This window comes from Helicoverpa zea, chromosome 13 (genome assembly GCF_022581195.2).
Source record: "Helicoverpa zea isolate HzStark_Cry1AcR chromosome 13, ilHelZeax1.1, whole genome shotgun sequence".
Lineage (NCBI taxonomy): Eukaryota > Metazoa > Arthropoda > Insecta > Lepidoptera > Noctuidae > Helicoverpa > Helicoverpa zea.
In genome coordinates this window covers 3595930-3618684 of record NC_061464.1, presented here as the reverse complement: position 1 = coordinate 3618684, position 22755 = coordinate 3595930, and the positions used below count along the sequence as shown (strand labels likewise).

Genomic DNA, 22755 nt, shown 5'->3' with positions numbered 1-22755 from the left:
TGATATAATCCTCTCTGATGACTATGTCAACCAGACAGTTGCCATCAAAATATCATGTGTTGAACACGAAGTAAATTATTAAATTATACGCGACATGTTTTCTTTGAAACAAAAAATATCATGAATTTTAGAAGAAAACTAATATGGCGCAGAATATATGTCATGTTTTACTTTGTTTAAGTGTTGTGGTATGTATTTATATTAGACCGTTTGGCTTCCTTGAGAAGGTGTTGTAGTGTTGCGCGCCTCTCATAACGGAGTTGTGACTGCTGGGATGTGGAATAATACTTTGATAATACCCTTGCTTGCGTGCAGTATATGAGAAGTTTCCCCCCTGTTCGGCAAAAATACCTTTTTGTGTATGGGGTGGATATCACTGAAGACTTCAGACTTGGTTGGTTTTCAGAAAGTACTAGCTTCTATACTGTCCCAGTTCTGACCCATGGGTATGTGTTTTGTGCGAAAGCCAACACACCGAAGATACTAAGACTGTGGTTGTGAATGGATAAAGGAAGGGAATGAGCAGAAAGACGATATGGCTAGGAAAAGACAAGAACAGAATTGAGAAATTAGGATAAGGAAAGGAGGTTGACGACAATTTTACTGTTTATTAATATACTATTTCTATTTCCAGTGGCCGTCATTATGTCTGGACGTAGATCTAGATACAGACTTCCCAGAAGAACGCTGGATATTCCGACACTCACAGCAGGACAGAAAGTATGAAGGCGGAATGCAATGCGCCAATATACGTCCGTCAGCGAGAGATATTGTCAGGCGTTTTTATGCGATCCTACCTTAGTAAGTTTGAGGAAGAACGAACTTGTGATGCCCACATTCTACATACATCTTGATTTGCTTACTAGAGATAGAATTTAGACAGTTTAATACGTGCAAGGCCAATTTTAGAAAGAGATCAGCCAGCTGCGCAGGACATATTATAGTGCACAAGCATTTGCGCAGACACATGTTCACTCAATATTCCTTCACTCTCATAGTCCGATGGGACGGCAATCCGACACGACCGGAGAGAGATCAGGCGCAGGGACGACATTAACGTGCTCTCCGATGCACGGCATATTAGACAGTACCCATACAAGTAATTTCAAATTTCTATCTCTAGTAAACAACACAACAGCAGATGGAATATCGGGAAGGGCCGTTAGTACCTATAGTCCCCATCAAATGACTAGTTCTCCGTAGTGAGCGGTTTAATTCAACTCTTCATGCTTGGGCAGTAGTGTTTTTTTAATACAATTTGACTATTGTGAAGTTAGAAGCTATCTTTGGTAAAGCTGCTGAATGAGAACAGTATGAACTACATTTTAAAAAAGATCTTCTATATTTTACGTGTTAACTGATATTGAGAATCATTTATGTTTCCCACACAAAATCTTTGCCTTTCTAAAGTTAGCCATTTGAAGTTCAGAGTCACCTTCCAAAAACAAAACCTTATGAATTACACGTAGATGCGAACTCTATTATTAATTTTAGTGTGATTGTTGAGATTAGACCTTCTGAATATAAATTGCGTAGTTATACGAAGCGACCGACAGCGAACGAATTCAAGGTCAATTTTTTTGGGTGTCTCGTAATTGAGTTTATCAGCTGTAGTTTCGGGAATTCCCCGTTACATTTGGCACTGTTGACTCATTCGTGACGAAATTTTTTTTATGTAATCCGTTGACAACAAAAGTCATGAGAGATAGCTGTTGGTAAACGTATTAAATTATATGCATTTACAAAAGTAAATCTATTTATATAGATATTAGCTGTGCTCCGCGGTTCCTCCCGCGTCCCTAGGGAATTACTTCTTAACATTATCTTTTAAACGGCCAAAAAAGTCACATTTGTTGTGTGGGAGTCATTTTATACTTGCACTATGTATTCGTTGATATATCGGTAACAGAAATACATTTTCTGTGAAACTTTCAGCTGTCTATCCCGGTTATAGTTCGGCCATTCAGAGAATGCGTTCCTGACACGTCGCGACTGAACTGACGACGTAACTTTGCAATGGCGTTGCAGTTACGATAAAAATATTTTTGCTGGTTGTTTACCGTTTTAACAATTGAGGAGCATTAAAACAACATTATTATATCAATAATCAATGAATGTTATTACGTCGTCAGTTCAATCGCGACGTGTCAGGAACGCATTCTCTGAATGGCCGAACTATAATTACAGAGAAGTTTTCCGTATAAATCCTAGAGCAATAATTTTCACGTGATGTCTCTCTCTCTATTGTACTTATTGTTTTTTTTTTAATGTAGATTTAGCTGAACAATAGCAAATTAAGAAATGTCATAAAATATGAAAAGAAACAAATACATAGTTTGTGAAATATTTAACAATGACAATGAAATTACAATGACGACCTCGATGGCGCAATGGTCACCATGCCGGACTGCTGAACCTAAGGTCCCGGGTTCGATTCCCGGTTCGGTCGACATGTGTGTGATGAGCATGTTTGTTGGCCGTGGTCTGGGTGTTACAATATGTATTTATAAATATGTATATATGTAGCTGTATGTAGTTTATCAGTTGTGTTAGCACCCATAACACAAGTTAATTAATAACTTACCATTCAAATTGCCTTGCCGCCAATTTGACTGCCTTGGTCTTTCTAGTGCTAAGAAAGTGGTGTAAGGGCTTGGCACGTCCTTTTGAATTTTAACATACAAAAGTGCTAATTTACTAACCCCCACACTCAGAGACATTTAATGATGACTTAAGTAACTTCTTAGTGACGGATTGTCAAACAAATCCTTTACTGAGAAATGGCTTAAGTAACCATTAAATGTCTCTGCGTGTGTCCATTAGCCTTATTTCAATAACATTTCTAGCTTCGACAAGGACCACACAAACACCGCATTTCTCCACAAGTTCCGAGGTACGATCTACAGTATGTCCGACAGTGAAGACATGCTGGATCGTGAGGCTGGCTTCTATGCTGCCGTGCTCACTCCGCTGGTCTTCTTGCAGCAGTATCGGGATACCTGGTGCCTTTTGGAGCGGGTGAGTTGCTTTGAGGAAAGAATATCCCTACTAATATTATAAATGCGAAAGTAACTCCGTCAGTCTGTCTGTCTGTATGTCTGTTACGCTTTCACGTCTAAACCCGTGAACTGATATTAATAAAATTTGGTACAGAGATAGAGTTGACCTTGAGAAAGAACATAGGATAGTTTTTATCCCGAATTTTTGAAGGATTCTCTTGGAAACGCCGCTCTACGCGGGCGAAGCTAGTTCTAGAATAAGGAGGAACTCGTGACTAAGTAATAGCTTTAGAGCTTGGTTATGTCGCTCCCTAGGTTCCTGGTAGTCAATATCTTTGGTAGTCTTTACAAGTAGTCATACTATTTGATAATATTTTATTATGTACCATCTTCCACCAGCGGTTATCCGCATACTGCAGAAACTTCTCCGGGCATCCAGATAAAAAGTAGTATATAACCTCCCTCGACTAACGGGTTATCTAGCACTGAAAGAATTTCCATCGGTCTAGTAATAGTAGTAATTCCTCAGATTGTTACGTTGAAACAAACTCATCACCTTAGTAATACAAATAGATATACGATGTATTTCTTAGCTAGTACAACAAAAAAAAATCTTCAGTAAAATACAGTGTTTATACATTCCATTCCAATCTATTAACTGTCTCTCTGTTATATGTCTTCTTGAAGTAAAAAATAGTCTGTTGAATAATTCAGGAATAGAGACAAATTACACATATATTTCTAGTTCCACAGGGCCATACGATTGTATCAGATTTCTCACCCGACTGAAAAGAGGTCTGCCTTGAAATTGCTGCAGAATTTAAGAGCTGTTAATCAAAAGGTATGATTTAGTCTTGACAATAATATGTGTACTTTTACCAGGGTTACAAAACTGTTACACGTTGGTTTCTAGAATATTTAATCGGAATGGACAGCGGTTTAGCAACGCGTCGCGTCCCGAAAGAATTTTCTCATGTACCTACCCAGTTAAAAAGTAGCCCATGTCCCTTTTCAGGTTCTAGACTATCTGGGTGTCTAACGTTTAAATCGGTTAAGAAGTTTTGGCGTTAAACAGTTTCTAATATTTGTAAAGATACAGAATTCTGGAAATTGTGCAACATGCCATTTCTTTTGGAAATGTTGTGTAACCTTCTGTATGTCCAGGCCTAAATTACAAAAAACCGCTGTTTTAAGTATATGTATTTTAAAGAAACTAAATTGTTCCTTTTTTTGCCTTTTAATCCAAAACTATGACATTCCAAGATTAAAACCATGAACGTAACGTCCAATGATAGTTTAAAGTATAATCGTCTTTATTCTCTAGATCCGAGGGTTCATATTCGATCTACCAGGCCCAGAGCAAGCGGCTCGGACCACGTCAGCGCCCGACAGCGAGGAAGATGACACATTACATGACAAGAAAGACATTAGGTATCTCAAAGAACTTATTAAAAATCTTGGCTGATATTCCTTAGAGTTTTATTTATTATATACCTACTTTATTGTGATAATTATACATTATTTATTACTAGAGACCCGCCCCGGCTTCGGGTACGTCGGCACGGGTGCAATGCTGATATTAATTATTAATTTTTACATTATAGATTTTTTTTTTCTTTTTTACAATTTGTTTGCACCTACCAACGCTTTCTCTTCGCCACCCAAAGGTAGACTGGTAGAGAACGCCTAAGGCGTTAAGTCCAGGGCACGCCACCATCGTGGCGGTAAGTCCCCTCTTTGAGGAGTGGCTCGGGAGGAGTCACGGCGCCCTCACGTACCGCATGACGCAGGTCCTCACCGGACACGGTTGTTTCGGGAGGTACCTGCACCGCATCGGTCGTGAGGAGGCGCCCGGGTGTCACCATTGTGCGGACAGCCCCGAGGACACGGTGGACCACACAGTCCAGGTGTGCCCCGCATGGGAGGGGCACCGCCGGGTCCTCGTCGAGGCTTTGGGCGGCGGCGACCTCTCGCGTCCGGCCCTGGTTCAGGCCATGGTCCGGGGCGAGAGGGAATGGGATGCCGTCGCCTCCTTCTGCGAAGCGGTCATGCTCGAGAAGGAGGAGGCGGAACGCCAGAGAGTTCGCACCTCTCATCCCGGCCGCCGCGCTGGACCAGGTAGACACCATGGGCGCCGGGTGTCGCGAGATGACTCCCGGCCACCGTAGGCGTGGGTCTGTGGGCGGTGAGTTCGGGTGGCTCATCGTCCCTCTGTCTTTCTAGACGACAGACCCGTGTCGACGGCGCGCGTTGTTCCACGCGCTCCTCAAAGAGATGTCAGCAACCCCAGCGGGGCCCAGCAGGGCCAAGGCCTGCCGGGGCTGCGGGTTGTTCGAAAGAGATACCGCGGCCCTGGTACATAAAAGGCCTATGACGGAACACGACGATTTTAGTCAGTAAGAGTCTGACACTCTCTCACCGCTGCTAACCCACAGCGGGAGGGGTCATTTGATGATTTTACGTCGATAAAAAAAAAAAAAAAAAAGGCGTTAAGTCCGCCATTGTACTATTTGTGCAAGAAGTACATATTTTAAATAAATAAATACGCTATATTATGCATATAAATCTTCCTCTTCAATCACTCTATTTATTTAAAAAAAACATCAGTTGCGTAGTTGTAAAGATTTAAGCGTACAAAGGGACATGGGGATACAGGTATCGAAAAGAAGTAAAAAAAAATACGATGAAAAATTAAAAGTTGTGATATCTCGGATCATTGTATGGAGAAGACTTGTGGAAGTAACAAGAGATCAAAAGAGCAGTCGTGAAGAAGAGTATCACCACACACATTAGCAACAAGACAAAAGTGTCTTCACAACGTTTTGAGTAGGTATTACTTTTAGCCAAACATTGAGCCGTTCCGTCAGAAGGTATTCCAGTTTTAAACGGATTTGTGACATGGAGAACTTTGAACCCATTGTAATCTACTCTCAAGGTTGATATTAGCTTGTCATATGCTGGTCGCCGTGCCAATTTGTACACATACGCCTTAGCTGCTGCAGTCTCTTGCACTAACTTTCTTGCTTCTTCGGTCAATAGCCTGAAATTCATAATTTGTATGTTTATTGTTGTGATCAAAGAAATATTGTGGATGTTAAATCTTCTTTAGTGGTTTTGTTTAGAACTATTAACGCAAATGTGGTGGTATTCTAGTCAGGCTATAGCATTGTTATATGCTTGGCTCTGTACGTGAACTAGTTTATTCAAAAAGGGTTTGATATCATAATCAGAACGTTTAGATGACGATGGTTGACTGGTAATTAATCCCTTACGGCATTAAGTCCGCCAATGTACCGTTTTTTAACACATAAAGTTTGAATAAATACATAAATGAACATCACATATATAGCATTTCTTTTTCAATAGCAGTTGAGGAAATTGTTGTAATTATAGTTATAATCAAATGCATATTGTTATTGAACGAATTCACCAATTTTATCCTTATTTCCTCATGTCAATCGTGACTCATGAGTTTTATGGCTTTCAAAGTACTTACTTGGAACAGTTACGCCTTCTCATGGTGGGGTTTAGGGCCGTAGGGATGTAAGCATGGTAAGCCCTGAGGATGGTGGTAAGTCCAGATAGAATATTAGCAACCACGCCACAGTTGGGTTCGGTGACAGCGCCCAAAGAAATTGAGAACAAGCGTTGGGGTAATTGCTGCTGAAAAAGGCATTATTATAATTAAAAGTTGAAGCCTAACTTATAGGCACAACATAATTCTGTACTGGAATGCTCGGGTATAACTGGGTTGAGGAGGTCAGATAGGCAGTCGCTCCTTGTCACTGGTACTAAGCTGCACCCGGTAAGACTGGAAGCCGGCCCCAACATAGTTGGGAAAAGGGCGTTGATGATGATGATGTGGAAGCTAATCCGGTGGATCATATTTGGAAGGATCAGCTGTAGTTCCAAGTAAACAAGCTACTGGTACCTGATCAGCTCTCTGTTTAGATATATCTCTCGCAATCCAAACAGTTATTTTCCCCGGCCACAAACGCATAAGTTTTAAAGCGTTTTCTTCCTCAAGGTTCGCAATAACTATCCTCGGCATTGTCATATGAAGTTTTTTTGAGATCTGTAAGTATACATCATTATACAAGCTGTTGGTTTGCATCCGTGCCATATTCAAGGACGTAATTATGCTAATGATTCTCGACCCAAATCAATAAAAAAACTGGTACTTTTTTTTTTGAATTTCGTTAATGTCATCTAGCCGTATTTAAACCGGTGCGCGTGTGTTACTGGCCTTAAAACCGTGCTGCGCCCTCACACAGACGCAAACACAAAGCATACGCAACGATTATTCATAAATTGGATTACTTCTGAAATACTACGACATTACAATGACAAAAAAAAGCAGTGCATATTAGTTATTTCCCGTCTACTGTAATTCCAATCGATTATTTACGTATTTTATGTCCTCCTCCTGAAGTATGGCACAAATGCAAATCAACACCTTGTATACTTTATTTATCAATACACTGTTACTGTACTGTACTTACTGGTGTGTTTGACTGGGTATTAAATCTTGAACTAATAAGAGAGGTTGTTTTTATTTCGTAGAGTAAGATGGGAAATAGACGACTCAGAAGGGCTGATTAACAATAATATGTACATATATTGATTTAGTATTCGGTTGGCCATAGAAATAATTTGAGTAATGTCTTATGTCATTAGAAATAATGTGACTCTTTTTAACCGAATGAATCTTTATCCAAGAATTCACTCGAATGAATAACGAGATTAATTTAAAAGTAGACAAACACACGATCCGACTTACGAAATACGTTCATATTTTGAAGAAGAATATTACCTTAGCAACGTCAAACTTATAATCTTCGCTTTTCACCGTCGTGTAAACAATCCTTTCTTTGACAAATAACGTTGTCAATTCATGTTCAAATTCAATGCTGTATTGTGAAACATCGGATACAATCACAACTCTTTCCCAGCCCATTGATCTTATAAATCCTAAGAAACCATATTTCAACAGTCGCCATGGTAATAAAGTAACAGAATTTGGAAAAGCAGCCTCGTCTTCTTCAGAAGCATAAAGAGTGTCATAGAATATAGTTGGTACTGAGTGAACCGACGAATGGTCAAAACCTTTAGATGTCAATAGCGCAAGAACGGAATAATCATATTTTTTTAACGTTGACTTACAATCGTTCATCTGCGATACTACTACTTTCAAAGGATGTATATAAACGTTTATGTCAGTGTATCTTTCATCGCATAGTACAACTTTGTATAGTTCTGTAATATTTTGAAATACTGGGGCACAACTTCTCCCGTGTGTGACGGTCCTAGTCTCTTTATCTCCAATCATATTCTGTATCAAGTCGTAAACATTGTCGTCTCCATAATTATCTCTTAGCTGTTTAGAGACGAGATTTACTACTTTGGTCCTGTTACATATTTCATAATTGTTCATTTGCTCGCAAGTTACATTTCCAAGTGTTTCGACGGCGTCCCCAACGACTTCCAGCCCACGCTGTGTGATGCGATTAAATTCATCATCATCACCGGAAAATCCGAAGAAGACAATATTATTGTCAAAACTAAGAAGAAACAATTATGAATTTAGTAGATTTTAATTCTTTAATTGATATAAGTGTGGCATTGCAATTAACTTACCTATCCTGGATAGAAACATTGCGTATAACGTAAAAGTTTTTACACGCTTCAATAAATGCATGATTCATATCTTTGTTTATATTCCATGTTTGGTTACTTTTGTCAGGCTCTCTGACAAGAAATATAGGGGGAGTACCATAATATGGGTCTGAAACAAAATGGATGTTTAATTTTCATTGTTGTTATTTTGTTTAAAATCTCTAAATTAACATAAGTTTTCATAAGCACATTTACACATGCACCATCGACAGCCTAGCCTTTTAGAACTACGTTAAGGTCGGGTTTAAGTTAGAACCTGAGTAGAAATAAAAAAATCGAAGTCATCAATTGATATCAATTATTTACTAACTGGCTAACAATGATAAATATTTCATTTTGTAACAAACACTTTGACCAACCAAAATATCTGGTATCAATTTTTGGTAATCTTCTATTTCCGAATTATATCCGGTGGAGTACTTTTACCGACCCATGCATTGTACAATTACAGATTGAATTGTGGACATTAATTGAATACCAATCTCTCAACACAAAGAATAGATTGCTTACAGAAACCCGCAGTTAGTAGGCGCTATAGCAAACTGAATTGCTACTGACTTAAGAAAATGGTGCCCTACATTTATTTAAAGGTACTATGAATATAAATGAAATAAACTTACCTCTTCTACAACTATAGCTAAGATAATTCGCAGACGCGTAAAAAGATAGTGTTAAACATAGCAAAGGTAATAAAAACATTATTATTTTCACTAAATGAACATACTACTAACAACACAATTTGTGTCACTACTGTGAGTTTTATACCAGATAACTGTTTGAGGATAAAACTGTCAAACGGACTGAAATTATATGTTATATTAAATTATTATTTTTCCTGAAACATACGAGATAAAAATAGAAAACCTTTGTTTTTGCTGTGGTTTTGGCTACAATGCAAACAACATGTAAATTATAACTGTGTATATTTATTTATTTGCTAGCTTTCACCAGCGGTTTTAGAGGCATCAGTCGCGTACTACTTCGCGCACCCGGATAAAACATAACCTATAAGGTTCCTCGATAAATGAGCTATCTAATACTGAAACAAACAAACTCTTACATATATATGCTACTAGCTTTTGCCCGCGACTTCGTTCGCGTAGAATAGTGGCATCCGGCAGATTTTTGGTTGTGAACAACAGATGGCGCTGTATGTCCGGAATAAATTGTATTTTTTATTTTTGTATTATATGTCCTTCTCCTGGCTCTAAACTACCACCCTGCCAGTTTTCAGCTAAATCGGTTCAGCCGTTCTTGAGTTATAAGTGGAGTAACTAACACGACTTTCTTTTATACACCGTGACTTTTTAGTCGTCTTACAACGGCAGCCGACTTCATGTATCCAATGACTAGTAAACGTTCATATAAAAAAAAATATTTATGAGATTTTAATATATTTTTTTTTATTAATTCATTATTATGATGCATGACGTAGATTATAAGAACACCCTGTTGTGAGCGCTGCCCGAATCTTGTATCAATGGAGCGCGGCACGTTGTGAAGGTACCTACTTTCTACCGTTTGATACGTAAACATTGTTTTTTTCAGTATTTTTCTTTGCACCTATTATCTTAATTAAGTAAGGCTATGAAATTAATAATCGTGTCTAGTGGTATTTTATGTCAGATAGATTGAGTGGACCACCTTTGTAAAACGACTGAAAAGTCACGGTGTATATATAGATATAAGCTGAAAAGTTTTGGTTAAACAAAAATTGCAGTCTTATCCCTTTTTCTTAAAAAATACGGCATTTAATAATGTATGGAAGAATTTAAATGTAGTTTACAGTCAATAGTGTAATCTTTTCAGCTGTTGTCTAGTTAACGGGAAATTATGACCTGACCTGACAATAACGTCCACCGCCGTTTGACCCGATTATGGCAGTGACACATACGTATTTGTCAGACTACAAATGGTAAACTTTACCCCAGCGGTGTCCAGTAGGGCCAAGGCCTGCCGGGGCTGCGTGATTGTTCGAAAGAGTTATCGCGGCCCTGGTACATAAAAGGCCTACGACGAAACGCAACGGTTTTTAGTCAGTAAGCGTCCGACACTCCCTCACCGCTGCTAACCCACAGCGGGAGAGGTCATTTGATGATTTTTGACGCCGTTAAAAAAAAGATGGTAAACTTTTAAGTAATAGCGAACTTATAAATATTTAATACTGAAATGTTTTGAGTAACTACAAAATAAAACAAGAAAATAAACATCAGAATTGGATACATCTTTATTAAAAATAAAAATCTTTGTCCGTGAAAATAAAAGCCAAGTCCTTTGTTATAATGCATAAACGTATATTTACATATTAAAAGTTTTTCTTATAGACGTCATTGTATGACCTTTGGGTATGTATAGTATATTATACATATATACATAGTAGTCAGGTTATTTCTTCGTATAGTATACCGATATATATAAAATGCGATATGATAGTTGTACTAAAGTTTAGTATATAGTATGGTTTAGTATCTGAGGGCGTTGTCCAGGGCATTCTTGGCTCCGGCAGCTGCGGCTGCAGGGTTGCCAGAAGAGAGGGATGCAACGAACTGAAATAATAAAAAATTGTATTTTAAAACTGCTTCTAGAAGGTAACCTTCAAGGATTATTACCAGCTTATTGTAATCTGACTGTTTGATGTCTATGCTACATTTATTCATATTGATTGTCTGGTTAGTCTCAGGTCTAGTACCTAGTTACGCGCGACTTCTGTGCAAGAATCGATTACAGGATACTAAGAAGCTTTTACAAAGCAGCTCGGAGTCTGTAAGATGATGGTGGATGGAGAGCACGTACTGTCAGTCCTATTCCTGATCTCTCTTCGGTCGTCCCATCGGTTTATGAGAGTGAAGGAATAGGGAGTGCATCTATGTCCACACAAATGATTTTACGCTACAATATTTTCTTAGCTGGCTGATCCTCTCAAGGACAGAAGATAATATGACCGCATATAGATCCTGACGGCATTAAGTATAACATAGTTACAAATTATAGTAATCCTCAATTCTTCTCGGTTTAACTGGAGGCCTGTGCCCTACAGCGGGACGATAATAATGCTGATATTGATGACTAAAGACGAGAGGTCTGTGTCGTAAGAGTGGGACGATAAAAAGGTTAATGATGATGACGATACTAACCTTAGCGACAGGTCCCAAAGCCTCTTGGAGGATGCGGTTGACTGGTGGCAGGGAGACCGCGGTAACGTAAGCTCCTACATTGCTGTTTTGTGCGTTGAAAGCGGTGAACAGACGCTTGGCAGCGCAGTATTGCTCGTTGACAAGCCTGGAACATAAACACATTAGACAATGTAAATTACACAAATATATATATTTACATATTTGCAATATAACTAAATCATTGGAGAACTTTAACATGAAGACGGAGGTATTATTTGTTTTCCCGGTTTTCAGGTCAGGTATTTAAGTCTTTAGCCGGTATCACGCCGAATGAAATGCTTGGTTGGAACCAAGATTTCCTTTACACCGTTAGGTCACTGTCGGGCGAATATCGTGGCTTAAGAACTAGAGTAGCGTAAGGGCAAAGATACAAAAAATTTTTTTTTTCACCATTCGTTTGTTTAATCCCCATATTTTTATGTGCCAAAAAACTGGAACGATGTAGTGAGTTGATTGCTTAGTACAACAATAACGTATAACAAAAAAAGATATTTGTTTATTGCCAAAATGAAGTGTTTCTGCTTACAATAATCTTGACATTATTTTCTCAAAAAAATTACGAGCACAACGATTGTAACTCGATTTACAGAGCGAATAAGACACCAAAATATGCCTTCAATGTAATCGCTTAAATAACGTATCTTGTTATACGTTATTAACGCAGAAAGTTTGATTATGTAGGCTTAGTTTGTTTCGTGCCAAATAAACGTAAAGTACCGTTATTGCTTATGGGTCCTTGTTTCGGAAGCTTCCGTAATTTTTCTTCCTGCCAAAAAAACGTAAGGGTGGGATACGCTACTATGGCACTAATTTATGTAACAGCCAAAATGACGTATGTCAACCAGTTTTTGAAAAATAAATTTTATTAAAATGAAACCGTATTTTGATTGACTAAAAAGTTACATTATTCTGTAACCGATAAATAAAGTTTTATTATTAGTAAAAATCAGATATCTAACTACTATAGATATGCCACAAAAAGGGCTATAAGATAACAGTAGGTAAATTTGAGTTGTTTTCGGGCTCTCCTGAGAAGTTGTCATTTTGGCCTTACGCTACTCTAGTTCTTAACCCACGATATTTAGTCTACATTGTACTGGTACACTTACTGAAAGTCTCAACCAGAACCAATCAATGTTTATTATTGCGCTGTCAAAATGGCCAGATGTTTCGTATCCTATCCACTTCACAGAATACTTCTAACAACAACATACAAAAAATACCGGTGCACTTTTGGAACATTCACAATTTGTTCCAAAAATGAACCTTATGTCTGAAACATTAAAGTAGCTTTCCAAACTTACCCTGCTGAGGCTCCGGAGGCGTTGCTGAGGATGGTGTCCCAGGCGGCTTCGAATTGGTAGTTTCTGCCTCCACCGTTGCAGTTACCTCGGGGTCCAACCTGGAAACAATGGTTGTTCATTAATCATCAACTTCACTAATATCACAAAGCTGATGAGTTTGTTTGAACGTGTATATCTTAGGCACTGTTGATCGGTATTCGGTATTCAATTATAAGTAGCACATTTGTGAAGGAAGGCTACAAGCTAGTATTTATCAGGGTGCGCGTAGAAATTTCCTCAGGACGTAAGTCAAACCGCTGGTATAGTTCGGCCATTCAGAGAATGCGTTCCTGACACGTCGCGATTGAACTGACGACGTAACTTTGCAATGGCGTTGCAGTTACGATAAAAATATTTTTGCTGGTTGTTTACCGTTTTAACAATTGAGGAGCATTAAAACAACATTATTATATCAATAATCAATGAATGTTATTACGTCGTCAGTTCAATCGCGACGTGTCAGGAACGCATTCTCTGAATGGCCGAACTATAGAAGATAGTACTTTTGTAAACTTGTCTACCTTCATTAAAAAGTAGGGTTATGAAGCTGTTTGACAGTTTTTCAATATCCTATGGCTCTATAACCTGAAGTATACTATACCCAAAAAAGTACGGTATATTGTTTGTCTCATCCGGGAATCGAACCAGCAACCTTTAGCGTCATCAACCAGTAACCTTTTAGGACACAAACATTTACCTCTCAGAGTATTTCTAAACCAATCACTCACACAACACAACGTGAGAAAAATATCATTTATATCAATAACAATAGGTGAAGTGCTCAAAATTGTTTAGACGATGGACGGTGTTGGACCACGTGATAGATGGCCTACCGATGATTAATGATGGCGTTTGATTACGTATGCATTGCGTTTGCAAGTCATCAGCAGTTTGTGCCGAACTATTGGTTGCGTATCGCTGACCTATCTATTGTGGTGTAGGTGTAACCAACGGTTGGTATATGCAGTGTATGAGGTTTTAGGTGAATGTGCTGAAGAAATTTGAGGTAAATGTAGGTGTTTCTATATGTATTGGTGGCATTATTATGTACTTTAATTGCTCGTTTCTTGCTGTATGTGTATATATTATGGCCCAGGCCAGCGCGGTCGCGTATTAGTAGGGTGCAATAGTACCACCGACTACTGATTGAAATTCTAGAACAACTACAATTCTAAAAAGATGTTCTGATAAACATGCATAAAAACATGTTAAAATATATTGGACGGTTAACTTAAAATCTCGCCTCCAATTCCTAACTTCATAAGGTCTTATTCAACCTAAAGGAATTCTTTCTTATATGACCCTCAGACCAGGAGATTGTTAAGACAACGTTTCGTTGAAGGAACATGTGTAATGATAAAATATATTTATCTTTCTCATACTCACAGCGTTCTTCAGTTGGTTAGGGTTGTTAGCGTATTGGACAATTTGGTCGATGTTTTGTTTCAAGACGTTGACGAACTTGGCGAGAGCTGGACCCACGGAGTTGCCGCTACGGAGGGATGAGACGTAGGCGTTGATGAACTGAAAACAGAATATGAAGTTATGCGTCAATATAGAATTGACACGTTAACACCATATCTAAAAACACCAAGTTGCTTTAATAAAGCATATTTATTAATTTAGTTTTGATAATATGAAATCCCCTTATTTTGTGTGCTTAAATATCAAGCGTAACGATGAGGAGGACAGTTAGGTTGTCGCTGCTTATAAATTGCAGCTGCATTGGATTGGACTGTGGGCCATCCCCGACATATTAAGCAAACCCCTAATCAAGTCACGATGAGGTGGGCTACGGGATCGTTCGAAAGAGTTTCCACGGCTCTGATACTCAAAGGGTTCCAGAAGGAATATTGAACAAAGGTGAGTTTTGGCTCACTGCTCCCATAGCGGGATCGTCAGATAATTTTTCATTTAAAAAAATAAGGTGACTTACGTTGGCAGGAGCACAAGCGTCTCCGGGGATTCCAGTGCTCAGAGCACCGAGGATGGCAATAGCTTGACCGGCGGCGAGCGCCTGGCTGCTCTTGTCTCCTTGGTTGGCGAGGTCGTCAATGACTTGCTGAAGGTTGAGCACGTAAGTGGCGGTGTCTCCACCGTCTACGATCTCGAAGGCTTGGTTGGTCAAGAAACTGAAAAGGTTAGATTAGAATTTTTATTCACATAAATCATCAATAAATGGTAAGCACAATTTTTGTCGAACTAAAACTACAGAATCGATTTAAATTAAATTGGTAAATAGGTAGCCTAGAACTTGAGAAAGGACATATTAGGTAGTAGGTAGTAGGCCCCTTTTTACCTGGTCGTGGGAAATATTACCTTCGGGACACTCATAATTTATTTACTCAAATACTGTTGGACTGATTTGAAAAATTCTTTAGGTGTTCACCAACCTGCATTAAACAAGCGTGGAGTTTAACGCTCAATTCTTCCATGTATTAGACGACATCCATATCTAGCAGTAGGATGATAAAAAAAATATGATGATAATGCAAAGCCCATTAATCGAGGAAGGCTATAGGCTTCTTTTCCCAAACTGGAGGATTCAGCTACATCATAAGAAGGAATATAATTACAGTACTTACGCAGAGACTATTCCGCCATTGTGCTTGGGTGGCACCACATCGTTTACGTTGCGGATGCTCAGGTTGACGCCTGGGGCAGCCAGAGCGCTCTGTCAAACATAAAAATATATATTTATGTACATGCTTTTTAGATGCTAGTAAATTGAATAACAGTACTTAAAAAAAGTACTTAAAATACAGTTCCGGGCACGTTTCCGGAGGACAGTGATGCGGAGGAATACTTCGACGCCTAATCAATGTTCTTTTATATATGTTTTGTATAAAGTATTTTATTTTAAGTATTTTTATTTAGTTTGTTTGTTTGGTTGTAATGGATAAACTCAAAAACTACTGGACCGATTTTAAATATTTTTTCACCATTAGAAAGCCATATTATCTGGGAGAAACATAGGCTATATTTTATCCAAGTGCGGGCAGTAGCTCCCACGGGACGCGGGTGAAACCGCGGGAAAACGGCTAGTTGTAAATATAGTGTACATACTTAAAAAAATAAAACAAATAATTCGTGAGCGAAAGATCAGATGCAGACATTACATTTTATCCAGGTAAGGAAAGAAGGTTCTTCAGGACGCTAGTATATTGTAACCAAGGGGAAACAGTTTTAAATAACTGATTCCAGAATGGATCAAGCCAACTTGCAATTGTAGAATCTTCAACTTTTGATACACTGATTTAGGATTAAGGAGATATACGAATTTGATTTTTTTGGGCACTCTCCCAGTTTTCAGCAATAGGGAGGATTTTTTTGAAGCTTTTCAATAGTAAAAATAAATGGTAAAAAATAATTTAACTTACAGTAGCGACGAGTAATACCAGTACGATAGGCAGCATTTTGCTGGTCTGTATCCGACCAATCGGTATATACTATACACGAGAATGTCAATAATTTACTACTATATATACATAACGGCACAATGATACTAAATAAACCACAACTGTCTAAATACGAACGATTTGCAAACAGACATACAACTTTAACAAACACACCCTAAAATTTTTACTAACACTCTTATGTCTATTGAATAAAGTTTATATTTGAATGGCTTTCTGTATTTGAAGGACGAGTTTTAACTTAGTTTATAGGCTTCAATAAACCCTCTAATTGAATCGTTTGTCTGTTCGTTTGTTCTGAGCGAGCATTCACGCAAATTCTCTTTATTTCACAGACAATGTAAAATTAAGATACCTGTTTTGTTTAGCGTCATTGGTTAAGTAAATATGATCGGATTTAAGAAGGTTATATAAAGTGGTGTATTATGTGTGTTTTTTGGTAATATATACTAACATTAGGGAGTTGAAGATTTTATTTACTTGAAAGCGCTAATCTGTGTTAGATCTGCCTATCCTTGTAAAAGCTATATTGGCTTTCAGTCTAATCGGAAGCAGCTGCGTGCCAGTGTCTTACAAGAACTGGAGGGCTATCTGCTCGATATTCTTGGCTAAGATTGGTTGTCAGACTTTCTGGTTTCTGACCACCCGTAACGACTGCCAAAGACGTTCAAATGACATCCCAGACCCACTAATTTTATGTGATTTCTGAAAGGAAGAATTCGTCATGACAACATGATCCATCCACGGGAAGAGCACGCTAACCATTGCTTAGTCTTATGATCGACCCCGCTGTTTAGCCGCAAAGTACTAAAATGTGTATCTTAAAATCCTTTTACATGTCGTCCAAACGATATATCTTGAACAGATTAATACTCAGGGGGATAGTTTATGTTTGGGACGGTAAAACGCAACATTGTCGTTCTCTGTAACGACAGTCAAGTGACTGGAAAGTATTATGAGGTGAATGGCGGGCTTTAGAAACAGCGAGTTTTGGGAATATAGTGGCATAAGAGTTGTAGAATGTATAAGATATAAGAAATAGAAGAAATGAATAGGTTTGCTGAAGGAAACTAGTGAAGGCAAAAAATAAAAAAAATGCTGCATCATCTTCAAATATTTGTGATCAAGTGACGATTTTGAGCCAATTAGTTATCATAATCTTATCACCAAATATATTTTTTGAGTAGGAATACTACCGAGCAGAGAAAAAACTGTAGCCGTTTAAAAACTTTTTGCCTTCGCTTCATTGTAGTGAGGCTGAGCCTAGCAGCGTGTTCACACTAGTAGATTCTCCTCTCAATACCGCCCACGCGGGAAGTGCGAGCGGTGCGTACAAAAGTTGACCCCTGGAACAACGGTACAGATTTTTCCTTTCGAAATGGTCACACATATACGCTAAGCGCGACATAAATCCTGGTGTGAAAAGGTCGTTGAGTTCTGAAAAAAAAAACAAAAGCGATCTTCCTCTCTTCTATTTTTATTCAGCGGATTTAGCGACCACAACGCAAAACCATCGTTCAACGGGTTCTCATCATTTGCAGTAAAGCAACAAACACGAATAAAACCAGCGATGGACACTAAAATACTATGTACCCTTTTATGGTCACTTTAAACATGTGACCATTATCTTTACGATGGGGTAGTGTGTCGACAAATGGCTTCTCTGTAAGTTTTACATTGTAATTGAGTTGTGAAAAGGTTGGGTTATGATTTACTAGTTTAGTGATGGTTTTAGTAATGTCCTGAGGGTACAATTTAACGAGAGGCAATTTGAGGCTAAAAAGTAATGTTTTACACCATGTGTCTCGGGTGCTTTCTGCATACCAAATTAGCAAAGGAATTGGTACAAACATCATTTTAAATGTTCTTCTTTATGATTCAGAATTAATTAAATGTGATAAACGAATCCGCAATTCAGTTTTTTTTAAATAATATAACACATTTCAATCACGACAGGATGATTAATTTCTTCTCTCGCTATCACTACTATTTAGCTTGTATCACGATAACATAAATTTTACAGGAATTTGATGTATTAATTTCGACATCTCGATTTAAAATTTTAATTTGCCCATATCTTGAACCCCCATCTATATAAAGACCTAGACCTAACAGCTTAACTTTACAGTAACTCAACTTTATTTCACATCTAGAAGAAAGCAAATATCATATTTCCAACCTCATCCAAAGGCATAATACCTCTTTACCATATGAAACAGTAATATAACAAATATGAATCGTACACAGTTTGCCACAAAACAATTTTACATAAGATTCGGATTCGTCTGAGATTTATGAAACAACAGTACACTCGGCAAAGTATTATTGAAGTCTTATAAAGTCAAATTCTGAAGGTAAATGTGGGGTCGCAGTGTTCGCGACTTATATAATGTTCTTAAGAGTAAGGAGTCTGCTCGTGAGCATGGATTCTGTAAAGGATTCGAAACATCAGGGTTAAATAATATTAATATAACCGCAATTATATTACCACCCATGTTTGCAAAATAAATGATTTGATTTGATTTGATTTGATTTGCAATAAAATCCGTAAAAGTAGTTCCATTTAAGAGTAAGAATGTTCGCCTTGAGGAGCACGTAAATGTCCTTCCTGCGCCTGATCTCTCTCCGGACGTAACACCGGAAAGCATATTGAGCCCTGCGGAAATAGAGGGTGCACCTGTGCTTGTGAACTACCTCCATCAGTGTGATTCTATAAGACTTCACTCTAATTCTCAAACTACACTAGCGCTACTCTTGCGAGCGTGTTTGCGAGTTGAACTAAATTAAAATCGAGATTTTGACAGATAAAGTATGAGATGACTTTTAGAACGTTTTGAACCGAATGTGAAGTGAGAGTGAATAGCGAAGTGAAATGCGAGTTGTTGGCTGAATTTTATAGAATCGACGTACATATGTCCTTCTTTCATCATTACTTTATAATTAATGCCGCACATAGATAGATGAAAATCAAGATCTTAATGCTTTTCTTCGGTAGGTTTATTCCCCATTTCACCACTTTATAATGTCAGTGTAGATATCAATGTATGTTGCCTTTTAGTCAAAACAACAGACAACGAAAAGTAACATTAATTTATATATAAAGATTATGATTTCCCAGTAACTGGGACCCCAAGTTTACTTGGTTCTAGTCGCAGCTTAAGCTGAAGATAATCCTGTCTCCCCGTGGGATCTACTTTGTGATTGCAAACGGGGACTCGACAAACAAACTAAAGGTACCACCGTACCACTCAAATTGCTACTTTTGATTCGTCTGGAGATACTTTTCTCATATTGTTTTGAAATGTGGACTACGAAATTCTTTGGAAATTGACACTGTGTCTTGAATTGTTGGTAATGTAATGTAGAATTCTGGGTAGTCCTAAAGCTAAAGCTATGATATCACTTTCTGAGTTATTTTAGGCTAGCTTCCACTTGAGGTTTCAGGGCACTTCAGGTTTCCCAGACATGTGTAAAAAGTAGTTTATATGTCATTCTGATGTAGATGTATAATACTACCAAGATTCATCATCATCACCATATTAATTCGGTAGATTTAGCGTTGAAGAATTAGGCGTCGTCCTAATTGGCAGCGATCGCACGATGGCGCGATGCGTTTTTCATCTCACGATCTCACTATCTCACTTGCGAGGTTCAAATAGGACACTCTGATGAAATCTGTATGTTTGAACTCATCGAACGACGAGAACGCATCGTGTCATCGTACAATCGCTGTCAATTAGGACGACGTCTTAGATGAAAAACGCATCGCGCCATCGCGCGATCGCTGCCAATTAGGACGACGCCTTAGTGTGAAAAAGTAACTATAAAAATACCCATGTCATACTTTACAAGCTTCTCTCTTAGTAGGATTTTTCTCACAATAAGAAACGGTCATTATAAGACGTACATTTTACATTTTAGAAAAAAGTTTTATTACAAACTTTATCATATCACGTTTTAAAATTACATATTCGGTAGATATAATTTGAGCTATCTAAACTCCACAGACAAAGAAGCATGCCGTTTATTTTATCCAACAAGTTTCTTTAAAAAATACTGTAAGTAAAGTAGCACCCTATAGAAAAGGATTTGTTATGGCTGAAAAAATAATTCTTAGGAGTGAGCAGTGAGAAATCGGAGGGACTCAGATAAGCGACACTGGCTATAAATTATTTATTAACTGCCGCTTTGGGGATGGGGCTATAAAACCAGCGATTTTTTGTATATTTTTTTTCATCATCATTAGTATTTTTATTGCGCCACTGCAGGTCCTTTTCTAATACAAAGAAGGAGGGGAAGGAAATGAGCATTGATGACTAAGTAGGTACGCTGGGTCAAGATTGGCGATTCAAGACCTTAGAGTACAGGTTTCGTCAAGATGTTTTCTTTTTGAACTTAAATCAGTTCTTGGTGTCCAAGATATAAATTAGAAAGCAAGTTTTAATTATGAAAAATGATATTGGTATTGCCTGACCTGGAATTGAACTCGAATCGGAATTGATATCGCAGGTACTTGAGAAGCTGTTGCCTTAGCGACTAGACCATCACTATTTATTACACCACTGCACGTACAAACTACATAACTAATTACATGGTATACCTACAAGTTTTTTAGCATTTTCCAAACAATAAATCGGGTTACCGAGGTTATTGGGTTGTGGAGATCAGATAGGCAGTCGCTTCTTAGTACTTACTACTACTTAGCTGCATCCAGTTAGACTAGAAGCCGACCCCAGTTAGGAAAAGGCTAGGCAGATGATAGTTTTTCCGCCTCTCCTAAGGCCACACTCAAACAGTTGTTACTGCGCCTCTTTGTTCAAGAATTTTATGTTTCAGTAAACTACAGACGGATTCATTTTCATAATTTTAAATAATAAAAAATATATCTCTCCGCTTCGCAGCTAAAGGGTTTAATTTTTGATGATATTTTAGTGCTTCTAATTCTTTATTTTTCTCATGAACTGTAACTTTAAAACTCAGACGAATAGGCATGATGACAGTAATCAAAAATCATTAAAATAATATATTTATTAAATTAAACTTGAAGCTTGGAATATAAAACGCGCATTGTTTTCTTTATTAATAATGTGATTAATATGTATTTTTATAAAATAAAATTACGAAATAAGGCAATCCGCCATGATATCTTGAACACCAATCAGAGCTCGTGACGTCATTTCTCAAAACAACTCGCGCGAAAGCGCGCAAAAGTCACATTTCGTTATTGTGAACTTCCACTGCGATCTTTGTTTTTAATTAATTAATTGTTTATAACACGAGTTATGGAGCCCGGATTTATCAAGGCAAACAGCGCTTACTTGCCTAGAATTGATATCATAATGCTGGGAAAGTTTTTGGCATCAAATAAAGATTTTTGTTCAGCTGAATTTAGAAATGTTAAAACTTCCATGTAAGTATACTGGTTTAATTAAAAAACAATGAGAGATGAAACCTAACCTCGAAATAGTTATTTACATTATAAACTATGCTAGAATCTAGAGAACTATGTAATAACTTACATCAAAGTAATCTTCACAAAAATAAAGTAGTACCCTGGGCAATATTGCTTTTGAATCTCGCCTTGCAAGTTTAAGCCACTTGTTACGTATTTTTTTATTGTGAGGAACGTACACAAATAACTTATCAGGAGTTGTTTTGGATGTGTTCTTACACTGGGGGACCCCACAGCACCTATGCCCTTTCGAATTCATATTTAATAACACAAAAAACTTAATTATTGCACGAGCGTTGTGTACTTGCGTCTTGTAATTTCAGTCGTGACGTCACAAGTGACGACATGACACTGACAAGCGTTTTCGCGCCGGATTCAAAGTGGACAGAGAAAAATGCAATTATTTGATAAAAAAACTTCGCATTTTCTTAAAATTAATAATTTTTCATATAAAATAGACGTATACCTACATCATACAAAGGAATTTAAAAATTTGTCATCATGCCTATTGTCAAGCAAAATTATCTAGTTGTGATCCGCGGCTAGTGGTTTTGCATCGCAAGACTTACTGATAGGTACCTTAATCTGATACTGGTACCTTCTTCCCGTACCCGATTAAATATAGCCTATGCTACTTGGGTTTAGTCTAGCTTTCCAATAGTAAGGGAAGTTTTGAAATCGGTTCAGTAGTTTAAA

The 22755-nt window shown here is 37.9% G+C and overlaps 3 protein-coding genes across 4 annotated transcripts; 1 reads left to right on the top strand and 2 right to left on the bottom strand.

Moving 5' to 3' along the window:
- Positions 1–385: 385 nt before the first annotated feature.
- Positions 386–4466, top strand: LOC124635791. The gene is made up of 4 exons (XM_047171745.1): positions 386–801; positions 2847–3018; positions 3745–3840; positions 4324–4466. Exons 1-4 carry the CDS (start codon positions 734–736, stop codon positions 4462–4464), a joined length of 477 nt encoding a protein of 158 aa, XP_047027701.1. The 5' UTR covers positions 386–733; the 3' UTR covers positions 4465–4466.
- Positions 4467–5574: 1108 nt separating this feature from the next.
- LOC124635733 lies at positions 5575–9431 on the bottom strand. 2 transcript variants are annotated; one of them, XM_047171683.1, is made up of 6 exons: positions 9296–9431; positions 8637–8784; positions 7813–8560; positions 6931–7074; positions 6496–6662; positions 5575–6039 (listed from the first exon to the last, which is right to left on the bottom strand). In XM_047171683.1, the coding sequence occupies exons 1-6, from the start codon at positions 9372–9374 to the stop codon at positions 5691–5693; spliced, it is 1635 nt and encodes a 544-aa protein (XP_047027639.1). In that variant the 5' UTR covers positions 9375–9431; the 3' UTR covers positions 5575–5690. The 2 variants fall into 2 exon arrangements, with proteins under 2 accessions (XP_047027639.1, XP_047027640.1); XM_047171684.1 differs by having other exon boundaries at positions 6496–6659.
- Positions 9432–10878: 1447 nt separating this feature from the next.
- LOC124635990 (fibroin light chain-like) lies at positions 10879–16692 on the bottom strand. The gene is made up of 7 exons (XM_047171950.1): positions 16572–16692; positions 15777–15865; positions 15128–15323; positions 14578–14715; positions 13153–13250; positions 11810–11954; positions 10879–11221 (listed from the first exon to the last, which is right to left on the bottom strand). Exons 1-7 carry the CDS (start codon positions 16605–16607, stop codon positions 11138–11140), a joined length of 786 nt encoding a protein of 261 aa, XP_047027906.1. The 5' UTR covers positions 16608–16692; the 3' UTR covers positions 10879–11137.
- Between the last annotated feature and the right edge of the window lie 6063 nt (positions 16693–22755).